We start from the raw sequence: 26,500 nt of genomic DNA on the forward strand, positions 1-26,500 counted from the left end.
TGGATCCTAGCACCAAATCCTTTTAAATTCCAGGTCCTTTTAATAAGATGATGCTATACAGCAGTCCGTTCTGCATGAAATAACTGCCATCATCAGAAATTCAGCTGAGCCTGATCACTAATATCATCACAATTGGGCTTGTTGACAGTTGTGCTCATTTATTAAAGGTGGGCCAAGCAGTGTCACTGGACCCTTAGTGGAGTATCTAGCCACTCTTCCCAGCCAACTGTATATAATTTGACCCTAATCACACATGGCCTCCTGGATTTGGGGAGGGCTAAAGTATACAATCCGGGGAAGGCTAGGAAGAAAAGGCATGACCCATGCTGGGTAAAGGCTATCCAGTGTGCATACCCTCAGGTCATACATACACCTCAGCAACCCCTCAGTCATCTCGGTAAGTAAGCTCAACTAATTCATTGGTTCCCCAGTAAAACTTAAATCAAACATTGGCTTGACACTAGAACCTTAAAAGGGAATCAGCACTGCTTAGATCCCCAGGAAGAGAAGTCTCACAACCGATGGAAAATTTATTTGTAAATGCTATTATGTCTCATAATTTTTCAAAAAAGAAAATGAGAATGTAAAAGATGTTAAAAGGATATGGGAATGGAGATATTTTCCAAAATAGAAAAAATGAGAAAGCCTATGCAAGGGATGAAGGTCTGTTTAGGTTTGTTATATATAAAGGATGAGACAAAAATAATATACACTTAATCTTAAAATGTCTATAGTCAAATAGTATAAGGAACAAAATATAAATCTAGTCAATGTTTATCTGAGAATATTTGGTTCTTTACCTAAGCCTTATCTACATAGCACATGATAATTAAAAGTATCAGACTGGTGGAACTAACCTTATTGGGTTAAGGTCTATACTAATGTGTTCAGAGGGACTTAAAGGACAGTTTTTGCCCCTTGCCCTCCAAGGTCGGCCAAGTCCTAGGGGACTATGGAACATCTCTCACAATGTCCTGTAAATGTGGTGAGTCATCTGTCCTCTTGTTAAGGGAGGACATGGAAGCCCCAAGAGATGGACTTGAACCAGTGTCTAGTCTACAAAGAGGAGGGTCATCTCGGAGGAAACATCTCATTCATGCTTCCAAGTGAAGCCAGACATGCATAATCAGGACCTTTGACTTATCTTCACATAGATGGAACTTGTAAAAGGAGCCAGGAGCTCCTCCTAAGCCCACGTGACCTCTGAGGAATAGATTCTCAAATGATCGTAAGTGTAAAAATAGATTTATTTGGGCCAACTGTATGGTCTTAAACACCCAAAAGGAAAGTATAACCAAAGAGTAAAGTCATCAGTATACTTCTTTAAGATTTCAAGGGATTGCACTTCCCAGACATTATATAGGCTTAAGTCTATATAAAAAGCTTTTAAACAATTATTTCTCATTGATGATTTTGTTTCTAACTAGAAAGTGCTGCCCAGATGTAAGACTTCAAATCTTGGTCTCCAATACTGTAGTGCCCACCTGGAGCTAAGAGAGACAACAAGCTATTGTTCTAAAATGATGGATGAATTTGTTTTCTCCCCCTATTTAGAAGCCTTTGAGAGGGAACTGACACTGATCGCTAGAGTCAACTACTCCAACAGCTATCAAAATACCTGAAAGCAAATCCTGAATCCATCACTCTAAAGTCCAGCCTTGGAAGACAAAAGAAAAATGAGGAGGAACTCAATAGAGGGATGCTTTTGGAAGCCCTTGTCAAGAAAGTCCAATGGACTCTCATATGAACATTTGAAAATTGCCCTGTTCTGACATTTTTCTAGTTCCCTGTCTGGAGTTGGGGTCTCTTAGATAGACCCACTGAAGGGGTACTCCAATTGCCTCACCCTGCATCCCTGTTCAGCATGGAAGAAGCCAGAGCGGTCTGCACCTGATTCCCTATCAGCAATTTGGGTAACCTCTTCAGAGGATGGTGTGATAAGAATAGGAGATAGGAATTGGCTAGGCAGGGGAATGTAGGCCGTTAGGATAATGTAGGGTAAAGAAAAGTAGCCAGTTTCTTGGCTAAAAGTCAAAATGTCCTTGGGAACCGTTAGCAACACACTCTGTTCCAAAGGCCAAAAATGCCAAAAGTATTTGGGAGCTTGTATCTAATCCTTGAAAGATTTTAGGGTTACCTCTTCAGAGGGGGGAATGTTAGAGTACACAAAAGCCCCATAAAAATAAATAAATGAAAGAAGAAAAAGAAAAAAGTGATGGGGAGATATGGGAGGTGTTGGAAGGGAGGGAGTGGGCATGGATTTGATCAAAACACCTTATATTTAATATATGAAATTCTCAATAAAGTTTTTGTAAAAGTTAAAAAAAAAAGTGCTCAACAGCATTAGCTATAAAGGAAACACAAATCAAAACTAGAGCGAGGGACTGGAGAGAGGACTCAGTGATGAAGACCACTGGCTGCTTTTGCAGAGGAGCCGGGTTCGATTACCAGTACCCACATGGTGGCCAACAACTGTCTGCCATTTCAGTTTCAGGGGATCCCACACTCTCTTCTGATCTCTGCAGACATTTAATGACACGGGTGCACTTACCTACATGCAGGCAATACACTCATACACATAAATAAAAATAATAAAATATTTTTAAAAACTGGAGTGAAATCATATCACCAACTTAGAATGAGTATTATAAAAAAATCAAGAGCTGCATGTAGTGGAACACGCCTTTAATTCCAGAATGCTAGGAGCAGAAGCAGGAGGATCTCTGTGAGTTGGAGGCCAGCCTGGTCTACATAGCAAGTTCCAGGCCAGTCAGGAACTTGTCTGTCTGCCAGATCCTGTCTCAAAATAAATGAATAAATAAATGAATAAATAAATAAATGACAAATACTGGTGAGGGTGTGGGGACAAAGGCGTTCCTATACATTGTTGTTGGGAATGTAAATTAGTACAACCTCCAAGAAGAAAAGAGAATAATGTATCATATAATACAACTACCTCAACTTACACACACACACACACAAAGAGAGAGAGAGAGAGAGCAAGATAGAGAGAGAGAGAGGATGAAGTCAGTGTGTTAAGAGACATCTGTGTTTGAATATTTATTGTAGCACTGTTCATGGTAGCCACTATGTGAAATCAATATACATGTCCAGTAATGTGACTGCATAAAGAATGTTTACATATCTATAAATGGAATGTTATTCAGTCGTAGAGAGGAATGAACCCCTCCTATTTACAACTGAAATGGACGAAACTAGAGGACATTATTTGCTGGAATAAGCCAGGCATAGAAAGACTGCTAGTACATGACTCTCATATGTGTACTTAAAAAAACAAGTTGTCGTAATTAGAATGATTATTTGAAGTTTGTAATGTGGTGGGAAAAAGGGGATGAATTTGATCAGTGCACATCACAGGTGTGTCCTGAAATATCACACTGCACATCATAACATAAGGGAACACATTAAAATCAAACAATGTAATACAAAGTAAGAATAGTGCATGTGGTACTCAGCTTTAGTAAAGATAGCGCAGGTCTTGTGATATTCACAGAGTTTGTGAAAACAAAGTAAGTGAATTATTTGAGGAGAGGACCCCTAAGGGACAGACTGAGAAACCAGAGCGGGCAGAATGGAAGTCAGTAGCGACACAGCAAGGCAGAGGTTGGCCTCAGTCCATCTGATTCCTGAGCAGTTTGTCCTCAAGAACTCGTGTCCCAAAATGTAGACACATTGGCCCATTTAAAGGGTCATGTGAATTAAACTGTTAGAAATACACAGTGTTGTTCCAATGGGTGGCTGCCAGTGTGTACCACACAACTTCACAAAGTCCATTCTTGAATCTTTTTATAGAGAAGCTCTAATTTTCCTTGGAGAGAGCAGTTATTGGGGCATTATGGGGATTTGTGTCTTGTTTTGAGTTGACCCCACATAAATTGAGGTATGGACATAAGATGTAGTCATGGGCAGAACTCCATATTGCCCTTGTATGTTGGCCACTCAGAATTGAGTATATGACATCATGCAACTCAGAAAAATCTAGCTCTGGGGCTATAACTTTTGTTTTAACTGTAGGGACTTCCTATCCCATTACAGAGTGTTTGGAAATGGAGCTGAACTCAGAAACAAAAAGGAATCAATTGCATTTGATAGCTTCGAAAGAGTTGTGCCCAAAGTCAACATTTGATATTTTACTTTCATGGGCCAGTATGTATCCCCATTAAATACATTTGCTTGAAAGATAAAGGGTTCTAAATGCTACTAGTCTTAAAAATGATAAGTGTTATGTATCTACATACAGGGACATGTATGTGGGCCCATACCTGCTATACATGGGCTCCCCAGTGGATGCTATTACCTTCTTCAAGGTGATTTGCCTTTATGCAAGACTGAGTTAGGAACTTATGGAAGAGAGATTTAAAATCAACATGATAATATATATATATATGGAGAGTTTTCCCCATAATGTTCCACAAACGGGAGTTGTTATTCCTGCTTTGGAAGCCGGAAAACTGAAGCGCAAAGAATTCAGTATCTGAATATAAATGAATTGGTCAGACTGGAGTTTGGACAGACTTATGCTTTACTAGTAAGTACTGTGCTCCTGCACCACCTAAAGCCTACAGCTGAAGAAATTAAAGTTTGTCAGTGACTGCCTTTCCTTCTGATGATTAAACACAGTAACCACAATGATGACAGTCACAGCAAACCATATTGAGACAGTAGTGGCACTTTTATCTTGGGTAAACAACAGCTACACAGTTGGGCCTAAAGCCCACTCAGTGGGAGGGAACTCGTGTGTGGTACTTTAAACATAGTCAAATATATATGGCTGGAGAGGTCACAGATCTTACAGAAAACCCAGAGGCTGTCACATCCCTAGAAAAACATAATTTCTTACTATGTACTAAATATGGATCCTTATATTTACAGACAACGCAGTCACCACTCATCAAAGATGCATCTTTTGCAAAGGATGAAGACAATTACAGTGTTCCACCACCGGCCACACACAGAGATGAAGCGCCGATGAGCTGTCTGACCCCAAGTGATACATCTCCGCGCATTGATAACTCTTAATTTTACGTATTTTTAGCTGTTCTTCAAAAGAAAATAATATGGTGAAAGGAGTTCAAGAAAAGTCAATAAAAATCCCTGTAAAACGAAACAAAAAGAAAAAGTGTTATTTTCAGTGTTCGCCTTTTTTTAAACTTCTGTTTTGCATTGAGCTCTCTATAAGAAAAGTATTTTAGGGCCAGGCATAGCGGTACATGCCTTTAATCCCAGCACCAGAGACAGAGACAGTTGATCTCTATGGGAATGAGGCCAGCCTGGTCTACATAGAGAGTTTCAGGCCAGCTGGGGCTACAGGGAGCCCCTGTCTCCAAAAAAAATATTTTATAAACTGCGATTATATTCAAAATAATTAGTTATAAAATTATGTAACTAGGGCTGGAAGGCTGGCCCAGCAGGTGAAGGAGCTTGTCACCAAGCCTTACCACCTGAGCTCCATCCCTGGGACCCATATGGTAGAGGGAGAGAACTGGCACCCACAGGTTACCCTGTGGCTTCCACACGCATGCCATGGCTCACATGTGCCCACATACATGCATGCACATTGCACACGTGCATAAATACCTAATAATAAATTTAATAAAGCAAAAATGTTAAATTACCTCACAGAGTAGTGTTTATTAAGCATGTTCTCATCTGTGCCTTCTGTGGGTGCTAAAACATACGGGTGCTCATTGGATGCCTAGTGCACACACAATTATCTGTCCATGTCACAGATAATGTACTGACCACAGAGAGACGGAGGGAGCTGTGTGTCATCACAGAGGTCAGAAAAGGTAAGGCCGGCACCTTGTACAGCTGGATTAAGTAAAGTGGCCCAGAAGAGCTGCATCAGCATCCTAGGCCTATCATAAAAACAATGCCTTGGGTAGCGCAAAGCCAGGGAGAGCTCAGTAAGAGAAAACCCAAGTGAGGGCAGGTGCATCTCACTCATTATTGTTCAAGTTATTGCTGAGTCGGTAAAGCAGAACTCTCAGAAGCCCAGAGACTCCAGTTAGACCATCTGGGTTCTGACAGCTGCCGAACCATGACCAGAGCTGAGGTTTCTGCCTCAGTTTCCACTCCTGTCAACTGTGGTCCTGATAGTGCGAACTGCCTAACTGAGCTGCAGGAAAGGCAGCATCCAAGTGCATCATTTGTAATAATTTTTCAGATTTTGTATTTTTCATATGATTAAGAGGACTGGATTACTAATAGGCTTGGTTCAAATAATCTGTAAGTGAGCCGTGTGCGACCATCAGGCACGGGTGATTTACATGCATGGAATGACCTTTCCTATCTACGACTCAGTAAAACTCAATAAAATCCACACATTTCAATGGAATTTGCTGTCATTTTAAGTAAGCCCCTATTGGTAGTCCTTAAAACGAGATATATAATGTGAGATATTAGCAACAGGCTATGAAAAGGGCAGGCCAATTGAAAACTACTCATGAATTGATCAGGACGAGAAGAGGGAAATAAAGGGATGTCTCAAAGGAACCATTTGGACTGTAACTTAATCTCGAAGTCGAAAAGGAGAAGGAGAAAAGAAAACGTCATTCAAGTGCTCAGTATTGAATTAGAAGAGTCTACAAAAGCCACGCAGGCAGGACAGGCAGGCATGCGCCGGCTCCGAACATCAGGGACGAGTGGGCCTAGAAGCTCCCCGAAGTTCCCCACAGGGAATCATGTTCTCTTGGAAAGGAGAGCGGCATCAAATAACTGGACTCATCATAATCACTCTTCCAACTAACATTGCTTTCAAGAGTAAATGTGCACTCAAAAGAGACTGCAAGAAAGTCCACGGATGGTTCATAAAAATATGACCTGGCAAAGGAGACCCCTGCGATGTCGGTTACACGAGATGTACTCTACAAAGAACAGCCTGCTTCTATTTTTTAACCTATGGACACATAGTCAGGAAAAGGCATTTTGTCCATTGTAGTTTCAACCACAAGTGCTGCTCCGAAACACATGACCAATGATGCTGTGCTGTTATCTGTTATTTTCTAAGGAATTTCCAAACAGTCCTAAGCAATATGTAATTCTAAAGGTTCATCAGTGGGGACTAGGTTAGGGCAAGTCTGAAAGGTTTTGTCCCACAGAAATGGTAAGTGTTTGGAGACAGATGATGTTTACTCTGATGTGAACATGATACAACGATGTAATGAAACATCACACAGCACCCATCAAGATGTATAATTTATTTTGGGTGGTGCTGGAGACTGAACCCAGGGCCTCTAGCATGCTAGGCAAATGCTCTACAGATAAGCTAAATCCTGAGCTGTCTTGACTCTCTATTAAGACAAGGTATTGCATTCTGATACTGTTCAAACACACAGAAACTAGGGCATTGTAGAGATAAAGGGCTAGTTAGAGCTACTGAGACAAAGCCCAACCAGTGATCGCTCAGGCAGCGGATCTCGGAAGACCTGAAATTTCACTAGAAATGTTTTTAGTCCTTAGAAATTAGTGTGTAGACAGCTGTTGACTGGGGTCCTTTGGCCTTTATACTCTATCCAGTAGCAGGTTCAAAGCAAGAGAAAATAAACGGTTGATGGTCTGCTATTTAACAAACAGGTACCAAAAGTTAGCTCTCCTCAGATTTGGAGGAGCAGAAATGAAGTCAGTCTCCATGTACAGGTCCGGCCCTCAGTGATCAGTAGTCAGAAAGCACACAACAGAAATGCAGCCATAGCCTCACACAGGACCAGAGGGTGGGCTGCTGAGGGGCTCTAAGTACTTTGTCACCGTTAAAACTTTCTTCGGTTCTGTTTCAATGAAACAGGCTGTAAGTTCATATTGCCCGAGATCAGGGTGGCTTCAGAGGTGTGAGGGAGGTCTGCTGGGTCAGTCTGTGCTCGAAAGCCAACGCTCCTCATTCCATGCTTTGGTTTCACCGTCTGGAGAGACTTCACAATTTTTGAACCAGGGGATGTGCATTTTCACTTTGTGATGAGCCTTGCAAATTATGTAAGCGGTCCTGCCTGAGACTCAGGTGTATTTGATTCTGACACTGGTACTTTTGTCTACAATCAGGACAGATGTAAATGTTTATGTACTATATGCATTTCTACTAAATAGTCATTCAGTTAGGAAATATTTGGGGGCTGTGGACATGGCTCAGGTGGCACTGGGCATGGTTTGGGGCACCTGTAGCCTGTGATCACAGCACTGGGGAAGTAGAGGCAAGAGAATCAGAAGTCCAAGGTCATCCTTGGCTTTGTACCAAACTTGAGGCCAGCTTGGGCTATGCAAGACCCTGCCTCAAAAAAACAAACTGGGGCTGGAGAGATTGCTCAGTGGTTAAGAGCACCGACTGCTCTTGCAGAGGACCCGGATTCGATTCTCAGCACCCACATGGCGGCTACCAACTGTCCTTAACTCCAGTTCCAGGGGAATCTGAAGCCCTCTTCTGACATCCGTGGCATTGCACGACACGGGTACACTCACATACTTGCAGGCAATATACTCGTGCACATAAAATAAAAATAGACAAAAAGCAACAAAAAACCAAATATTTTTTCAAATGTTGCTTTCTGTGGTGGGAGCACATCACACAGCAGAAAGCTATGGTTTCTGTCCTTAAAAAGATTTATCTACTAGTTGAGAAATAGAACATTGTACTGAAATTTTTATTGCTTTTTCTGTATATATCAACGTTTATGTGCATGATGTGTGTGCATGTATGTGTATATATGTGTGCAATCGTGTTTGTGTGGGTAGCCAAGGCATACATGAGGAGGTAAGAGGACAACTTGGGTATCAGTCATCACCTTCCACTCTGTTTGAGACAGGGTCTGTATGGTTTGCCGCTGCATATGTTAGGCCTGTGAGCCCACGGGAATTCTCCTGACTCTACCTTCCACTGGGACCGCTGGGACTAGAGTCATGCAACACTGCACCTGGCTTTAGGAGGGCTCTGGGGATTCGAACTCAGGTCCTCGGGCTTGTTGCGCAAACACTTTACCCATTCAGCAGTCTCCCCAGTCCAATAAAATGTTATAAATACCGTAACAGTAGAGACAGGTTGGCTCACACAAGAGAGCTCTCTAAAGGTAAAACCCTGTTACAAAGATTTTCCATATTTTGTTATATGGTTGCTTAAACCGTTTTCTCCTTTTCAGATGTGATGTATAAGATCCTGGCTTCAGAACAGCATTGATCTTATACTTTCTGTTACAAACAGAACTGTTAGGAGTTGTGTTATCAAACACAAAAGGCTCTGAGTAATGTCTAAGAAGATGGGAGAGGAAGGCAAATTCTTTCTTCTTTGCTGACTTAATGGGACTCTCCTTCTGAGCCTAATGCATTCCTGAACAACTTGTGGTTAATTATTTTGGAAACAGGTTATGCAGAGTTTAGAGACACACAGGCCATTACCAAACCTACTGCTAAAGAGGGTGGAGTCATCCACTCACTTTTCTCAGAGGGCTCAACTTTTTAGCTAATCCTGTCACCCTGCCCTCCACCCCTAAGCCATGTTAGAAGGCTGGCCTGTAAAGTCATGGTAACCCAAAGCAAAAGGAAGACATAACTGACTCCAAATTGTTGTGTGCAGGACAGTGGATGTGTTTAGTCATAACCGATCTGGAAAGGTCTATTGACAAGCTGCCATGCGCTGTTTGCATTAGTGAATATGAGACCTAGGGAGCTGCCGCCTCCTGGGCCCCGCGGGGCTTGGCTGGGGAGATAGCAGAAAAACGCTTCAGTTTACTTAAAGCATTGATAACACCTCTAAATAATTAACCGAGGACTTCCTGTCTTCAATTACTTAATGCTTTTTTAACATCTTGAGAGGATTATAAGCAATTTATGGATTCCGCATGATGAGTGCATTCGCCGCTATTCCCACAAAGCATTTACCGGATCATGTTTCTAAGGCTTTGAGGTAATTAAAAGTAAGCACGGAGACAGCGATGCGGAGGCGAGGGGCTGGGTCTGCCTCCTGCCATCCCTGGACCTCAGTTCTTCGGGCTCCAGAAAGGCTAGCTACAGCTTCATTAGCTGCTCAGGGAGTGCTGAGAGTTCAGAAATGACTAGAACATCTAAACACTTATTCCGGGGCCTCACGCAGCTCCTTCCACAAACAACCAGATAGGCTGGGATGTATGTACACTGCAGTGTTTTCCTTCGTGCTATGAACTCAATAAAATACTCAAAGCATCATGAAACGCTTCCGCAAGGCATCCTGTCAGTCAGCTGACCACAGCACCCAAAAAGCCCTGGAAGAGGAAACCATCAGGCTGCAGCTTTCCTGGGTTTGGGGCCGCTTTGCCTAGCACCTCTCCTGATCCCCTGGAACAGTAACAGGAAGCTCTGAGCTTGGTCAAGTGTTCGTGACGGAAGGTTCACTTCCTCCTGCGACAAAGAAAAACCCCTCTCGAGGGCTCTACTGACCCAGTGAAAAAATTCTCTGACTGTAGTTAAGACAGATGCCTGGATCAAATGACCTCTAAGGCAGCATTTTCCTGGCTGTGGTGCCAGTCCCTGGGGTTCGGAGCACCTGTCAGGGGTCACACACTTAAAGAAAACAAACTCTCCTTTCCCCAGCAGCTATCAATGGCCAATAGTTCTTCAGTTAGGGCTGAGACTTAAGCCCAACTCCCTGTCCATGCTGGGATTTTGTCTGACTTGAACGTGAGCAGGTCTCGTGCATGCTGTGCTGTCATATGTGCAACTGGCCTGGCCTGGCCTCACACCCAAGAGTGTCTGGAACACAAATTAGACTAGATAAAGGAAAAAAAAAAAAAAAAAGAGGACAGGATGTTGGATGCTGGGTGCTTAGGGAGGTGAGGGTGGATCTGGGGGAGGAGCTCCAAAGAGGCAGGGTCAATATGCCCAAAATATACTGTAGGAAATTCCCAAAGGATTATTAAAATCTTATTAAAAGGAAAGAAGGGGCTGGAGAGATTGCTCGGTGGTTAGAGCACGGCCTGCTTTTGCAAAGGACCTGGGTTCGAGTCCCAGCACCCACATGGTAGCTGAACACAGTCCGTAACTCCAGTTCCAGGGGTCTGACACCTTCGTTTGTGTTCTGTGGTTGCTTGATGACACAGACATACATACATACATACATACATACATACATACATACATACATGCAGGCATAACACATAGAGAAAATAAAATAACTAGATAAAAAGGATTTCATTAAAAAAAAAAAAAACAAAAAAAACCAACAAAAAAACCCAGACTTGGTGTGGATGGCGTGTGTGTCCTTAATCAGCACTTGTGAGACCGTCGGAGACTGATTGGGGAGTTCCAGACCAGCCAAGGCTGTACAGAAAAAAGACCGTGTCTCTCTCTCACACAGACACATACACACATACACACACACACACACACACACACACACACACACACACACACACACAAACCCCCCACCACCAAACCAAAAGTAATTTTAAAAAACATTAAAAAAGAAAAGAAAAAAGAAGTATCTTCTTTGTGATTTCTGCAAAGGTTGAAATTATGTGGGAGAATTTTAAAATATTTATTTTAATGAGAGGATTTCTGGCACCAGTGCGTATATATAAATTCCTCTTTGACATGAAAATATTGATTAAGAATGACAGAGAAAGGAAGAGTTGGCAGAATGAAGGGATTTAAAGAAAGAACTCTGCAATTATTTTATAATTGATGAGGTCATCCATCCTGTGGGTTTGTACATTAGAACTGAATTTGGTCTGCTGATAGATAGCTGCTTCTTCTAACACAAACCAGTACAGCTGGCACCAGTTCAAGGCCAGTGCGGTGAGGGAGACAGACACGAGGGGTGAAGCTTCTGAAGCTTTGCCTCTAAGCTGAAGCCAGTGTGAACTGGCACTGGACCCCATGTGGCTCAAGCTGCTTTCTGATTCTCAGTCCACTGCCATTCCATGGTTTTACTCCCAGTGTTCAGAACTGGTATTTGCTCCAGCACCCGCTGTACCACAGCAGCAGCCTCCCGGTACTTGTCAGCCCTCCCTATCGATGAGAGCTCCTAGAGGCCACGATCTTAATTAACTACACTTGTAGTGTTATGTACATATATGTGCTTATATGAGACGGGGCGGGGGGGGGGGGGGGCATGGCAGCCACCCGTGCCTGTGTTTGCAGAGGTCAGAAGTTGGTAGTGGATATCTTCCACAACTACTTCCCATCTTATTTTCTGATTTGAGACAAAGTCCCTCACTAAACCCGGAACTTACTGATTTGGTTAGGCTGGCTGGCTACTGAGCTCCAGGAATCCTACATGCTATCGTGCCTCAGGGACTGACTGATGTGAGTGCTGGGGATCTGAACTCAGACCCTCAGGTTTGCGTAGCATGCCCTCAGTTTACAGACTGAGCCACTGAGCCATCTCCCCGGGTCACAATCTTATTTCAGAAAGTAGTACTACCTAGATCCTAGATATAGATAATGGGCAACTCACGTGTGTGTGTGTGTGTGTGTGTGTGTGTGTGTGTGTGTGTGATGGAGACAGTAAATGCTGTGAACACCCTGAGTAGGTTAGCTTTCTTCATCTTTAAACATGGTTATTAACAACATCCCTCACTTACGGAGTTGTGATGCAAGGCAATGAATCAGGGTGCAAACAGTTCTTTCAGATGACAAAGCCATAGGTACAGACAGACAAACCTGTGTTCTACAAAGCCATGCTCTCCAACCACTGTGCTCTCTTCACTTCCAATGAAATGAGATACAAGAAGTCAGTTCGATCTTTCAGCCTGATGAGGACTTTCCTCATCCTGGTCACAGCTGGGTTAGCCCTAGATTCAGGGTGCAGGTGTGCAAACAAATACTAAGCATCTTTCTAGGGCTTGTGGTAATTTTCAAAAAATGCTGGCGATTGTGTTAACAGATGCTTGTGTAGACGGCAGAAAATGGCGGAATTTAAGAACAAAGCACCGTGAAGTTATCTTTCCATCGGTGCATCATAAACTTTGTGTCCTCAAAGTCCACACCTGTCTTTCTTAGCCTCTCTTTGTATGTGCTGTCATCTAGTGACCAACACTCTTAAAAGCCCAGACCCCAGTGGAAGAAGGTCATTGGCTCCAGAGGTCTTAAAGGGGGCATGTGAACAATGCAAGAAAAAATAAAAGTTCGTAAAATTTTAAATGTAGTCTCAGAATCAACCTCGATAATGAACAAACGTGCTTAATCTCCCAAAATAGTCTTTCCAATAAAACAGAGGCAATAATTCTAACTCTTAGGCTGAGATGAGACTTGAATTTATGCAGGCCGAGTGTTTATAGGGCAGTATTTGGTAGCTACTAAGTCCTCGAATTTAATCAGCTCCTATTGACCTAATGATGGGGCGAGGTGTTAGTGGCACAGCACTGACAGATGGGCCAGGTCCCTGCTCTTTTGCGGCAATCAGATTATCGTTCTCTTAGAAACTGCATTCGCATGTGGGGGAGCCAAAAACAATCCCCCAAACCACCAATCCTAAACTATCAAGGTGTATGAAGTGTATGACTGAAGCAAAACAAGGGAAAATTCTAGTGTGTTAGAGAAGCTACTGTGGATGGAAAATCAGAAAATACATCTTTCTTCTTCAAAAGAAACATTCATGCTAAACATGTTCATTATTATACTCACTTTGAGTGATGACCTAACAATGTACTAGCGTACTCTACTATTATATTAAAACTAATTATGACAATGTTATAACACATAATAAAACACAATCACAATCACTATTAATTAACAGAAATAATAACAAATAGTTCCAACCAGTCAGCTGTCAAGGAGCTGAATATTACGTATTCACTTTGGAGCCCAGGGTCAGCCTGTGGTGGTTTTCCTTTGCTTCTCAGTCCTTTCTCGGCTGTCCTAGCTCCATTATCTCTGAATATATCCTTGGGGGAATGAAAATACATTGTACTGTTTGTTTGAAAAAAAAAAAGTTAATAGTGATTCAAACCCCCTGTACGCATTGCATATCAAAGCCAAATATAAATTATTTCTGAAGTTATCTGCTGTTGTGGCGTACTGCTGCCAGTGTGGGTTGTTCTATTAGCATGGATAAGTGGGACCTGACCATATGTCAAGAGAACATGTCCTTTCGAAGTGACCTCATACATCAAACACACACCCCTGGGAGGCTCACCCCCCCCCACTGCAATGACAGCCGCCTCCAGTAGGTCTCCTGTTTTGTCACCTGTGACCGTATGTTGCCTCCTGTCACCAATGTCAGTGTAGATGAGTCCTCTCCCATCTAGCTGGAGCTGGTATTCTTTAACGACACCCTTGGGTTTCTCTGGGACACTCCAGCGCAGCTGCGGTATCCCTGTGCTCTGGGCAGTGATGTTTGGTGGCGGGACACTCTCCGGGACACCTCTGGTGGTATCAGCAACTACCTGTGAGCACGGGAATTAAATAGCAATTTATTGTCATCGTCCACTAGGAATCCTGATCAATGAAAATGTCACTTTTGCTTTAGAGCGTTGCTGTCGGACCTGGCACATAATTAGCAAGGGCTTGGAGACGCAGTTCCCCCCCTTTATTCTTCCCTATTTAAACAATGAAATCTGACCTTGAATACATTACCTAAGTCTTCAACTACCATCTATCACAACAAGTTCAACAACAATTTTGAAGGCAGAGTGCAGCCCTTCGTTTAAATAAGTACAACCCGCCTGGCAGACTGTCTTCCTAGAGAACGCTCTTCCATATGGCCCTTCAGTGTCTTTGCATTTTAACAGCCTGATTTTGTACAAATTAAGCACCAGTAAATATGGAGCAGAACCGACATCTGAACTTGTGTGCACAGAACATGCTTTGAGCAGTGTAAGTGGGCAGACTTTCCTGTGTTCTGTCCCTGACCCCCAAGAGGACTGTGTACTATCTACATCGATGTTCTAGAAAAAGAACCAAGTGAGAAGAAAAATCAACAAGTTACTGAGTCAAGGATGTCAAAATTGAATTTTAGATAAAAACTGCTGCTCTGATTTTTTTTCCACAGAATTAACTCTGATTTAACTTCAAAAAATATTTATTTTTATTTTATGTGCACAAGTGTTTTCCCTGCATGAATCTAAGTGCACTGGTGTTGTGCGATGCCCATGGAGGCCAGAGGAGGGCGTTGGAGCCCCTAGGACTGGAGTTACTGACAGTTGTCAGCCTCCCGTCGGTGCTGGGAACCAACCTGGTCCTCTGCAGGGAAAGCGGGTGCTCTTAACTACTGAACTCTCTCCAGCCCCTGATTTCACTTTCTAACCAATTGTTCTGGCATCCGGTAGGCACTGGCCCTGTTATGCAAAAACCATGGGACTGTTCAGAGACCATTCGGACCATAACTTTCAGTTGGCCCAATCCGCCTCCGTCTGTCTGCGTGAAGGCAGGCTCAGAGCTGTTACTGGGGATCTGTTGAGCAAAATCACACGTGTAGATGGAAACTGGCTTAACGTGCTGTGTGGTTCTTAAGAGCGTGTGGAGACCCTGCTCTTCTCAGGTCCTAACTGTGCGGAGAGCATCCAGTGGGTCTGATGCTGGGATGATTCCCCAGCTCTTCTCAGGTCCTAACTGTGCGGAGAGCATCCAGTGGGTCTGATGCTGGGATGATTCCCCAGCTGCTGCTGAGGCGGCCTCTGTGGAGTGGCTCTTTACTCATTTCCTCCCTCGCTCGGTTTCCTCCCAGTCTCGTCCGAGGGCTTTTCTCCTTCACTCGTAGCGTCTCCATCATCTGTCACCTCTGGTGTCAGTTCCTGAATCTTTAGTTCCTCTGCTGATCACGTTTGTACTTACTGTTTTAACTTCTTTCTAGCAAACCCCAGGCACCTGGTCTAGCATTCGTTAGACCTTTTCATTTAAAATGATCGACGACGTGTGCGTCCACTACCTGCTACCTGCTTCTGCTCTTAACTTTGAGAAGTTAGGGATAATCTTATTCTTTTAGCATTTTTGTTTAGACTTGCACCATGACTGACAGATCCACCATCCTCTGACCCCATACTCTTGAAAATACACATGATTTGGGCTGAAGAAATGGCTCAGAAGAGCACTGGCTATTCTTGTAGAGGACTTGGGTTCAAATCCAAGCACCCACATAGCCACTAACAACCATATGTAACTCCAGTTCAAGGGGATCTGACATCCTCTTCTGACCTTTGTGGCCATTGCAGGACATGGGTGCACTTACATACAAGCAGGCAAAACACTCATACAAATAATTAATAATAACAATAATAATAATAATAAAAATATTTTTTAAGAAAATACACATGCCTCTTTACTCCTGTTAGGGGTGTCTGACCTTTGTACATCGTGACTAACACTCATCTGCAATGCTCATACTTGAGAACCACAGAATCAAGTTTTAAAAATTACAAAAACCAGTCTCTTAATGTTTTAAGTCCTTTACGGTTCAAGGTTGGGTCACATTTGTTGACACCCTGGGTGTATGACTATGGGTTGAACACACCTGCTGGTTCTACATAGAGTTCACATCAGATTCTGTACACGCTATCACCTGCACTGTTTTACCTTTCTGTTCTTTTATTGGGTCAGGGAATCATGTAGCCCAGGCTGCCCTCAGACTTGCTATGTTGCTTTGAACTCCTGCTTTGTATTTCCGCTTTCACCTCCAGAGTTCTGGGATTCGAGACATGAGTTACTGTGCTCATGCCCTGGGCTTGGTGCATGGGAGGCAAGCACTGTACTTGTCCTGGTATTCTGCATTCTGATCCCATGTGCCTGAGCCCAGACTTTCAACACTCTTTGTCCATTTCTGTTTATGAGGAAGAGGCAGTTTTTAAGGGGCTGGAGAGATTGCTCAGTGGTTAGAGCACTGTCTGCTCTTGCAGAGGACCTGGGTTCGATTCCCAGCACCCACATGGTGGCTAACAACCATTCCTAAGTCCAGTTCCAGGGGGATCCAATGTTCTCTTCTGACCTCCTCGGGCATTGCATGACACAGATGCACTTATACACATGCAGGCAATACGCACATACACATAAAATAAAGGTAATAAAATATTATTAAGAACAGGCAATTTTTGAGGACATGATAATTAAGTGCAAATTCTTATCAACTAAAGAGCACTTTGGGGCTTTTATGGGTTGTAGACTATCACAATCTCACTTCTGTTGCTGTAGCAGAGTATCCACGACTGAAAAACTTATAAAGAAAAAAGCTTTCAATTTTCAGCTTTCTGTTCTAGAAGCTGGGAAGCTGTGGCCTGGGTGGTTGCATGGGTTGGGGGCTGTTGTAAAACAGATGGGCAAGTGGCTTGTGTAAAAATGAAAGAACACGGAAAGAGGCCTTAGAACAGCCTATTTTAATGTCATTGGTCTTGTCCTGAGTGCAAGAGTTCACTCATTTGCTTGAGACAAGAGGCCATTAGTCCCTGTGTCAGGAAGATGCCTAGTGACTAACCTCGTCTTTAAGGCCCCACTAAGTCACCACTAGCTCTTGGTATCTCCCAGAACCAGAATGAAGTTCGCCAGTTCCTTCCGGCATCAGCATTGGTGAGCCCGGATGAGCTGCACCTGTTGAGAATGTGAAGCCTGACACCGATGTTCATTATGTACTGAGCACTGACTGTGTTCCATGCAACGAGACCAAGCCTCAACATAAAGTCGGCCAGGGGAAATGATAGCAGCTCCCCCGAAATAATTAATAGGGGACGAGTGTGAAAGACTCATTGATACTGGTTCAAGATTTTGTTTTGTATCAATAAAACATTGATATTTGGCTAAATCTTTGTGACAAAGATCTGTCTTTTTAGATAAAAATCTCAACACCCAGTGAAAGGCACACACACACACACAAACTTTCTACTTAGTGCCACTTGGAGGGAACAATCATGACCAGGATGTTCGTATATCCCTTACCCTGGACTCCTTTTCCCGCCATTGAGGAAGAATTCCTCTTACTTACAATGCTACTGGCTGCACAGCCGGCGATGGCAAAAACTTTCAGCTGGTACAAATATTCCTGGAATGGCTGAATTCCCTCTGTGTCGGTGAAACTCAGCGATGCTCCCCGACAGCATTCAATTCCATCTTGAAGAAGAATATAGTGAATGACAGCACCTGATGATGGAGAAAATGGTGCCTCTGTGTTGTGCCATCTTAACTATCTTTAGGAAACATGTATGTCATAACTTATCAATTACAGTTATTCATTTGTGTGTGTGTGTGTGATGACACAACACATATGTGGTGGTTGGAGGACAAATTGTGGGAGCTGGTTTTTACCTTTCACTATGTGGGTCCCAGGGTGTGAGGTCTAGTAGCAGCACTTTTACCTGCTGAGCCAGCCCTGTCATGGAATTCTTTTTAAAAATATTTTATTATTTTTTTATTTGTATGTATGAATGTGTTGCCTGCATATGAGTAAGTGTACCCATGTTGTGCAATGTCCGTGAAGGTCAGAAGAAGGGGTTGGAGTCCCCCCTGGAACTGGAGTTACTGACTGTTGTTAGCTGCCATGTGGGTGCTGGGAACCAAACCTGGGTCCTCTGCAAGAGCAGCCAGTGCTCTTAACAGCTGGGCCATCTTTCCAGGCCCTGGCATAGAATTTTTGTCTTCCCCAAATATATTCTGCTTGGCTTCAAGCAGCTCAGACACCTGCTAGGATTCTGCAGCTTTTAATTATTATGACTTATATTCTGGCTACAAATGTTCAAGGGCTGTAGCACAGGGTGGATGATGAGCTCACATGCAAGGACTCAAACAGTAAATACTTCCTAGTGAATGGATGTGTGCCAGTATATATTACACTCAACCCTGTATTTTAAGCATTTATAAAATTAGGTAATTTCTATTTTAAAACTAGCTTAATACCATTAGGTTGTAGGGGTGTCTTCCAGTTCAAGAAAATGGCATCTTCATGTTGGCCCATTCTGGTCCACCAAGGGGCTCTGACCCCTTGAAGCACATCTTCTTTTGTGCTGGTTCTAACCACCTGACTGAATCCTTGCCCGGAGCTGTTCCACACAGAAACTCTGTATTCATACATAGCGTTGGGCTCAAGGTTTGCATCTGCAGAAACAGAGAGTGGGCTTTGAGGTTTCTTCTTATTTTTCAATCATAACATTACAAATTTAAGTCAAAATCATTTAACACTTATTTTAAATTTTTATTCGTGTATTTGTGCATGTGTCTGTGTGTGTGTATGCTGTGTGTGCAGATGCCCACAGAGGCCAGAAGGGGATGTCAGATCCTCTGGAACTGGAGTTACAGGTGGTTGTTAGCTGCCTAAAGTGGGTGCTGGGAACCTAACTGAAGTCTTCTAGAAGGGTGGCATATGCTCTTAACCATTGAGCCATATCTCTAGTCCCTTAATGTATCTTTAAACATTTAAAACAAATGCTTAATGATTTCATTTACTTGTGTATAAATAAAATTTGAGTATCTTTATTTTATAAAAAATGAAAAATTTAAGCGTTTACTAGATGTGGAGATATGAATTGCACAATAAAGAATTCACCATTTCCAAAGACAGAAATGTATATAAAGAAACAACTAAGGAGCTGAAATGATGGCTCAGACCATATGTGCTTTCTGTGTAAGCAGGAAGACCTGAGTTCCACCTCCAGAACCCATGTAAAGAGCCAGGCTCAGCAGTGGATGCCTGTAATCCCAGCACCAATGGTGGGGGCGTGGTTAGGTGCAGGTAGAGACAGGCAGATCCCTGGAGATCACTGGCTAGCCAGGGGAGCTGAATCAGTGCACTCCAAGTCCAGAGGAAGACCCCATCTCTAACAGTAAGGTGGATAACCATGAAGGAAGAGACCCAACACTGTCCTCTGACCTCCACGAGTACACACGCATGTGTACACATATACATGTGCAACCCACTAAGCATTTTGATTGGCAACAATTTTGTGAGACAATGACCAGAGTAGTTCAGGGGTATCCCCAAAGTCTTAGCTACATGTTAATTTTAATAACTTCAAAAGAATAGATTCTACACCTTTATAAAAAATTACCTGAGAGTTTAGTTACTTAAATGTACTTACCATTTATTTAATTTTGTAAACTTTAAATCTTCTTTCTTTCCTTCCAAATTCTGGTTTCTGTTTGACTCTGTTAGATTGAGGACCAGGGAGGACGTCTCTACTGCCTGGCTGCCTGCTCTACCTCCACTGGATGTCGCGTTAATTTGGTCTGTTTCCTCAGCTACAGTTCCTTGTTTGCCTCCTCCAAAGATAAACTCTGCCCTAACTACAATATAGAATTAATAGAAAATAAAATCAAGCACACTATGTGGCAAAACTTCACAGAGGATCAATTTCTCCACAGATGTAAAGGCATTACAGTTAGGACCTGGATGTCCTTCAAGGCCAGGTGGTGAAGGCTTAGTCCACAGTCTGTGGTGCTATTGGGAGGTGGTGCTATCATTAGGGGTGGGGCTTAGTGAGAGGAAATTAGGTCACCAGAGACTTTCCTTTGAAGTGGGGCTTGGAAACTCTGTTTGCTTGCTGGCTGTGGGAAAGTGAGCAGATCCTTTCATGGTATTCTTCTTGCCAAAATATGTGGCCTTACTACACAGACCCCCAAAGGAACAGTGCCACTGATCTTAGAGTGTAACTTGTAAACCTTGAGCCCACACAAGCCTTGTAAGCTGATATTTTTTTCCCTAGGAGTTTCTTGTGGTATTAGAAAATTCATTAAAACAAGGATCTTCTGTCTCCATTGTCTTGGTTAAGAAGACATCTGTCACTGGTTGCCACTGGCAACCACCAGAACATCCCCAGATCTCCTTCCACTCTGGTTTCCCTACCTCCTGGTTTCCCAGTTCTCTTAGCAGTTTGGTGCAGTGACATGATTCTGATACTACCCACTAATCAGAGAAAAAACGGACAACTATTTTTTTTTGGTGAGGGGGAGGGGTGGATGGGACAGGGTCTCATGATTGAGCCTAGTGTGGCTGGGAAATTGCTTTGTAGCCCAAGGTGGTTCAAACTTGCACTCCTTCCTGCCTGGATTCCAGAACGCTGAGATCACATGCCTACACCACCACCTGGCTCCTGCATCACTTTTAAGAGGCAATCTTCTGCCTTTCTGTGTTGTTCCTGTTTCCTGTGGATGGGCTCATCCAGGCAGGAAGCAGGAAGCAGGCTTTGGCCTGAGATGGTACAGCCGCTTAATCACCCTGAGCATCTGTACTGAGACACTGCTGTTTTCCAACAAAGGGTGCCTCTTTTTGCTCCTGAGTGTTCTGTCTCATCCTCCCTTACTCAAAACCATGGGTTTCAGCTTGTTCTTCTCAGCTCAGGCACTGACTAGCCTCCCAGTCTGGACCAGATGTCCTTGCAACACTCCTCAAAAGCATCAGAGGGTTAGGCTGTTCACTCCTGTAATTCTTTCTTACAACATCCTGTCCTAAGTCACCCAAGCAGATTCTTTACACAGACTTCAAGTCCCTGATGGAAATTCTTGCTTGTCTATAGCTGCTGGTGCTGATACAATTGCTGTCTATTAATGAGTATTATATATATGAATAAATATGTTATATATAGTGTTGGGGATCAAATCTAGATCTTTGTGCATACTAGGCAAGTGTTCTACCTAGCCTCTTAAAACATATTCTTGATAAATTAATGAGTGAATGAATTTTGGTCAGTTCCAGTGTTGTCAGACATCAATTTTAAATATCTGAATTACTGTAACTTATTGTCTCCATAGGACTGTCATCACACCATTTGTGTGCTTAATTATGTTCATGAGAAAGTAAGGTTTGTGGTTAAATCAGGAGGAGGATCATAAGCTCGAGGTCAGCCTGGACTACACAGCAAGATCAAAGACAGCTTTAACAATTTAGTGATACCCTGTTTCAATAAATAGTTAATGAAAGGAAGGAATGAAGGAAGAATGGAAGGCAGGCCTGGGGCTGTAGCTCAGTGGTGCAGTGCTTATCAAAACTATGAAGTTCTTGGGTCCCACCCATAGTAGTGCCACAAATAAAAGAAAGTTAGTTTTTCATATTCAATTTATATCATTTTATGGCAGGCAAAGCAATCTGAAATGTAGGTTTTAAAATCTCTTATAATGTTACATCAGTAGGTGGGAACATCTATTCATTCTTGGAGAGGGCTCCTGAAAGTGTGTCTTAAAAGCCCTTCAACATCTTGACCTTGATTACAGGTGGCAGCTAAAGGCAGGAAACTCTCTGGGATGGGAACCCAACCATTTAGAATGAGGGTCCATGAGCGTGGTGTTGAACTGAGAGGAAGAGACTGGAAGGCTGGATGCCTCGTTGGCTATCCCAGGCCTTCCACAATTAAATTCATTTCACTGCGTATCTTTTTGCTAATGTGCAGTGTGCTAAATGCCAGTGAGCAGAGGCAGAGGCAGAGGCAGACTATTCGTAAGAACACTTCTATCCAGCAGGGGGAATGGGATGAGTGTCAAGTGCACAGACCACACAGTAGAGGCACCTTTTGTAAGCCAAGTACTACAGGGTTCTGTAGAAGGGACAGGTGACTGACTGACTTGGTAAGTCTGTATCAAAGACCATGGACTTGAGCCGGATGATGAAGGGCATCCATCGGAGGTGGACGCAGCACTGGAGGGAGGTGTGGAGTGCTCTGAAAGGAACTTCTAGACCACGTGGAAGTTTCTCCGTCTCCTTCAGACAACATCACAGTGTGGATCTTCCTTCCCATGGTCAACTCCTTTTACAGATCTGACCCTAAGCTCCCTCATCTGCACATGAGCATACTCCACACCCCCTTGGCAGTAGGCAGGAGGGTTTTGAAAGACTAAATAGTGACCAGCACCACTTGACCTCTGCTCCTCCTTTCCCTGTCCTGCTTCCTGTCTTCTCCCACATCCTGCCTGGCATTTTCCCTTCCTGAAGCATGACTTGCTCACCACCACTGGTTGAGTAAGCCACAGTGATTCATGGTGGACCCAGTACTGTTTGGTTTATTTAACTAGATTGCGCTTGAATTATTTCTCTTAAATGGATCTGGCTGTACATCATGCATATTTCCTGCCCTCACACATAAATACATTCTATAAAGACCTGAGCAACGAGATGCATAATAAAAATGTAATAAAGAGCCAAATTATTTGGAAATAATCTTAAACTTTATATAGCTTCTCACTTAGCTTGGCCAGTGCTAAGTATTAGGTACCGTATTTTAATCAAAAGCCAAGATGGTGCTTAGAAGTTAATATCATAATAGCTGTGGAGGTCAGTGTTCTGAGGACAAACGGACACCATGAGGAGATGCCATGCTTGAGTGTCACCCCTCTGCAGAATAATGCTTACGGACTTTGTAAGTAATCAGGCAGGTTTCATTAATCTTTCTATCTGTAACTCTTTTTTTTTGAAAATTTTTGATGTATTTATTTTTATTTTATGTGCATGAGTGTTTTGTCTGCATGTATGCAAGTGCACCTGTGTCATGCAATGACACAGAGCCAGCAGAGGGCGTCAGATCTTCTAGAACTGGGCTTACGAACAGTTATCAGTCAGCATTTGGGCGCTCAGTATCGAACTGGGTCCTTGGCAAGAGCAGTGCTCTTAACTGCTGACCGTCTCTCTAGGCTCTGTCTGTTACTCTTGACTCTTTGAGCTGAGGGAAAATTATCTTACAACTTTTGAGAATGAAAATTTATTGAGAATCAACTGAAAATACCAGAAAGAGGCACATCGCTTATTTATTTCTTGTTCTTTATTCTGTTTAGATTTAATTTAAACTAGTATAGATCTTTGTTGAAGGATAGACTTAAACATTTTAAGCTGCTAGCTTTGAATATATTCAGATCATATCATTATCAGCAACTAGGTGCTTTGCAACTAGTTGGCCTAAAAGTGTGATGAAATTGATTGACATGAGGTTAAGGAGGAGGGATGTCAGAGTGAAATGTCATTTGCATCATCAGCCACTTCTCAACAAGCCTGTTCAACCATGGGCAGACACCGTGTCTCTTACCTCTGAAGGAGAGCACGTTTACACCTCCAGAATGAACTGTTTCTTCGACAGAAGAGCACAGTCCTTCCATTGACGCCTTCCCTGTGAGACCGGGGTGCTCTCTTATCACAACACAGACACGGCTGGCGGCGTTGAAGTCACACTGGCCACAGCGTGCTGTGGCTTCTGTGGATGCTGTGCAGAGAGTCGCACATACTCTGGTTTCCTGTCAGTGGGAAGGGATGGATACAAAGAGACAAGAGGGCTTATAACCTATCTTTAGGTGTATGTAGGATACATTCTCATGTTACTTAAATGGTTTTGCTTACTCTCTGGATGAATATTTCAAAATCAAGAAGAAATAGTTTGCTTGTGGGGCTGGAGAGATGGCTTAGTGGTTAACAGCACTGGCTGCTCTTGCAGATGACCTGGGTTTAATTCCCAGCACCCACATGGTGGTAAACAACCATCCGTAGCTCTAGTTCCAGGGGAATCTGACACCCTCTTCTGACCTCCATGGTATTGCATGACACAGGTACACTTACACATGCAGGCAATACACTCATACACATAAAAATAATAAATAAAATATTTAAGGAACAAAGGTTCACATACAAGGAGGAGCTGTGGCTTTGAAATGACACAGATTTGGATTAAAATCTACTTTTTGTACTTCCTAGCTTTGTAAACTTGGGTGACTCCTTTATGCCCTCAGACCAGCAGCTGCCTGACTGGATGAGACGGGAACTAAATTTGTGAAGAAGCTTTTTCTATGCAACTCAACTGAGCTAAACCAGAAAGCACCTTAAGCTTAGTGTATACATGGCAAATTCAACGGTTGTCATTTCTGTTGTGAGCTTTAATATTTTCCTACAGTATTTTGGAGAAAATAAAGAATGGGATATCTGAGAATGCATTTCTGTGCCGTTAGACAAGGTGAACCCAGGACCAGGAAGATGGCTTAGCAGGCAAAGGGGCTTCATATAAGCCCGATGGCCCGAGTCTAACCTCTAGGACCCACATGGTGGAAGGAGAGAACAGACTGCACAAATTGTCTTCTGACCTCCATATATGGGCACGTATTTGACATATTACATGTGCTCGGGTGCATGCACACACACAGACACATAAAAACTGTAATGAAATTTAAACAATGAAAAGTTAGACACACGAGGAATAGTTTTAGAAAACTAAGTATTGCATTTATTGTCATTATAACTATTTGCATTCATAAATCTTTCTCTGAGGCATTTCTGGACTTTCTGTACTTACTGGTAAGTACTCTAATCTGAGGAAATTAAGTACGTAATCGCCCTAAGTTACAGGAACTAGGAATAAGGCAGTATTTATGTAAGTCATGGACTGGCTTTGCTTTCTTATATGTAGATACCATAATGGATTTAAACTGCTTTTCACTATCAAATTTTGATCATTTTTCTTCTCTCTGCCATAAAAGGTTAAATGATTCTCTCCAACTTCATCAAAATAATACTGCTTCAGAAAAATATGGTGGGAAATCTATTCAAAAGGGGCACACTGAGCACATATTTATCTTTGTGTCTGCTTGAAGCCCAGCCAAATGAAAGCAAGAGAATCTATTAAATGTAGAAAATAAACATAGAAAGTCTGAGGGACCAGAAAGAGATTATAAGCATTAAAGAAGAAACGCAGGGCAAAGAAAAAATAAGGAGGAGAAGAAAAGGATAAAGTTGTTCTAAAAAAGCAGATGAGTCAATTCAAGAACAAAAGCAAGCCAACCAAAAGCAATCATACTGATACTATTAGAATCCTAAAATATTCTGTAAATGAAGAATTTAGTGTTATAAATAAATCAAGAACATCAAAAAGCCTTCAAACAACAAAAACAGTCTTCTTAAAACAAAATGATAGCTAAAAAAACTTTTAAAAATCAATAGAAAAGTTGAAAGATAAATTTAAGGTGATACATCATAGAGATAAAAAATGATGCATTTAGCCAGTAAAAGGCACAGATAGAAGAAAAATAAATTTTCAAAGACCAAGACCCAACTAACAGGCAAAAACTAAGATGAAAGGAACAGCAAAACATCAAATAAATAACAAAATACCATGTTCTAGAAGGGAGAGCAGTCAACTCCAGACTAAAACACCATACAAAACCGAAGTTGTTTTAAGGCTGGGGACACAGCTCGCTGATGGAGGGTTTGCCGGACACGTGCTCAACTGTGAATTGCATCCCCAGCACCACAAAGAGGAAGAAATGAACATCAGCATTGCTTGTACTAAGTCCACCAAGAGGCACATGTTCATGAAATTTTTGAAAAGGAAAAGAAAATCTTCAAAAGCTTTTGGGGGAAAACAATGTAGTTATCTACAAAGAAACAGGAATCAATGCATCGATGGAAGCCTAAAAATCACAGACATGGCTTTGAAATTCTGGACGAGGATGGTTTTTAATCTTGAATTGTATTTCTAGCCAGCAGGATGGTGAATGACCTTATTCCACATGTCAAGCTCTCAAGTAATCCATCTTCCCTGATCCTGGAAACCAGGAAAGTTCCCCTAAAGAAGGGACCCTAGAGGTATAGAACCTTGGGTCAACACAACAAAAAATGGAAGAAATTCCTGCCATGATAGCCGGGGGA

The 26,500-nt window shown here is 42.6% G+C and overlaps 1 protein-coding gene across 1 annotated transcript in view; it reads right to left on the reverse strand.

Annotated features, from left to right (window-relative positions):
- Ush2a (usherin) overlaps positions 1 to 26,500 on the reverse strand; it is an 828,188-nt gene that overhangs the window by 171,035 nt on the left and 630,653 nt on the right. Inside the window, 4 exon segments of the mRNA XM_008834819.2 lie at positions 14,165 to 14,363; positions 17,885 to 18,039; positions 18,793 to 18,990; positions 23,898 to 24,102. Coding sequence (XP_008833041.1) covers positions 14,165 to 14,363; positions 17,885 to 18,039; positions 18,793 to 18,990; positions 23,898 to 24,102 — 757 coding nt within the window.

Source organism: Nannospalax galili, unplaced genomic scaffold (assembly GCF_000622305.1).
Source record: "Nannospalax galili isolate Female #2095 unplaced genomic scaffold, S.galili_v1.0 scaffold657, whole genome shotgun sequence".
Taxonomy (NCBI): domain Eukaryota; kingdom Metazoa; phylum Chordata; class Mammalia; order Rodentia; family Spalacidae; genus Nannospalax; species Nannospalax galili.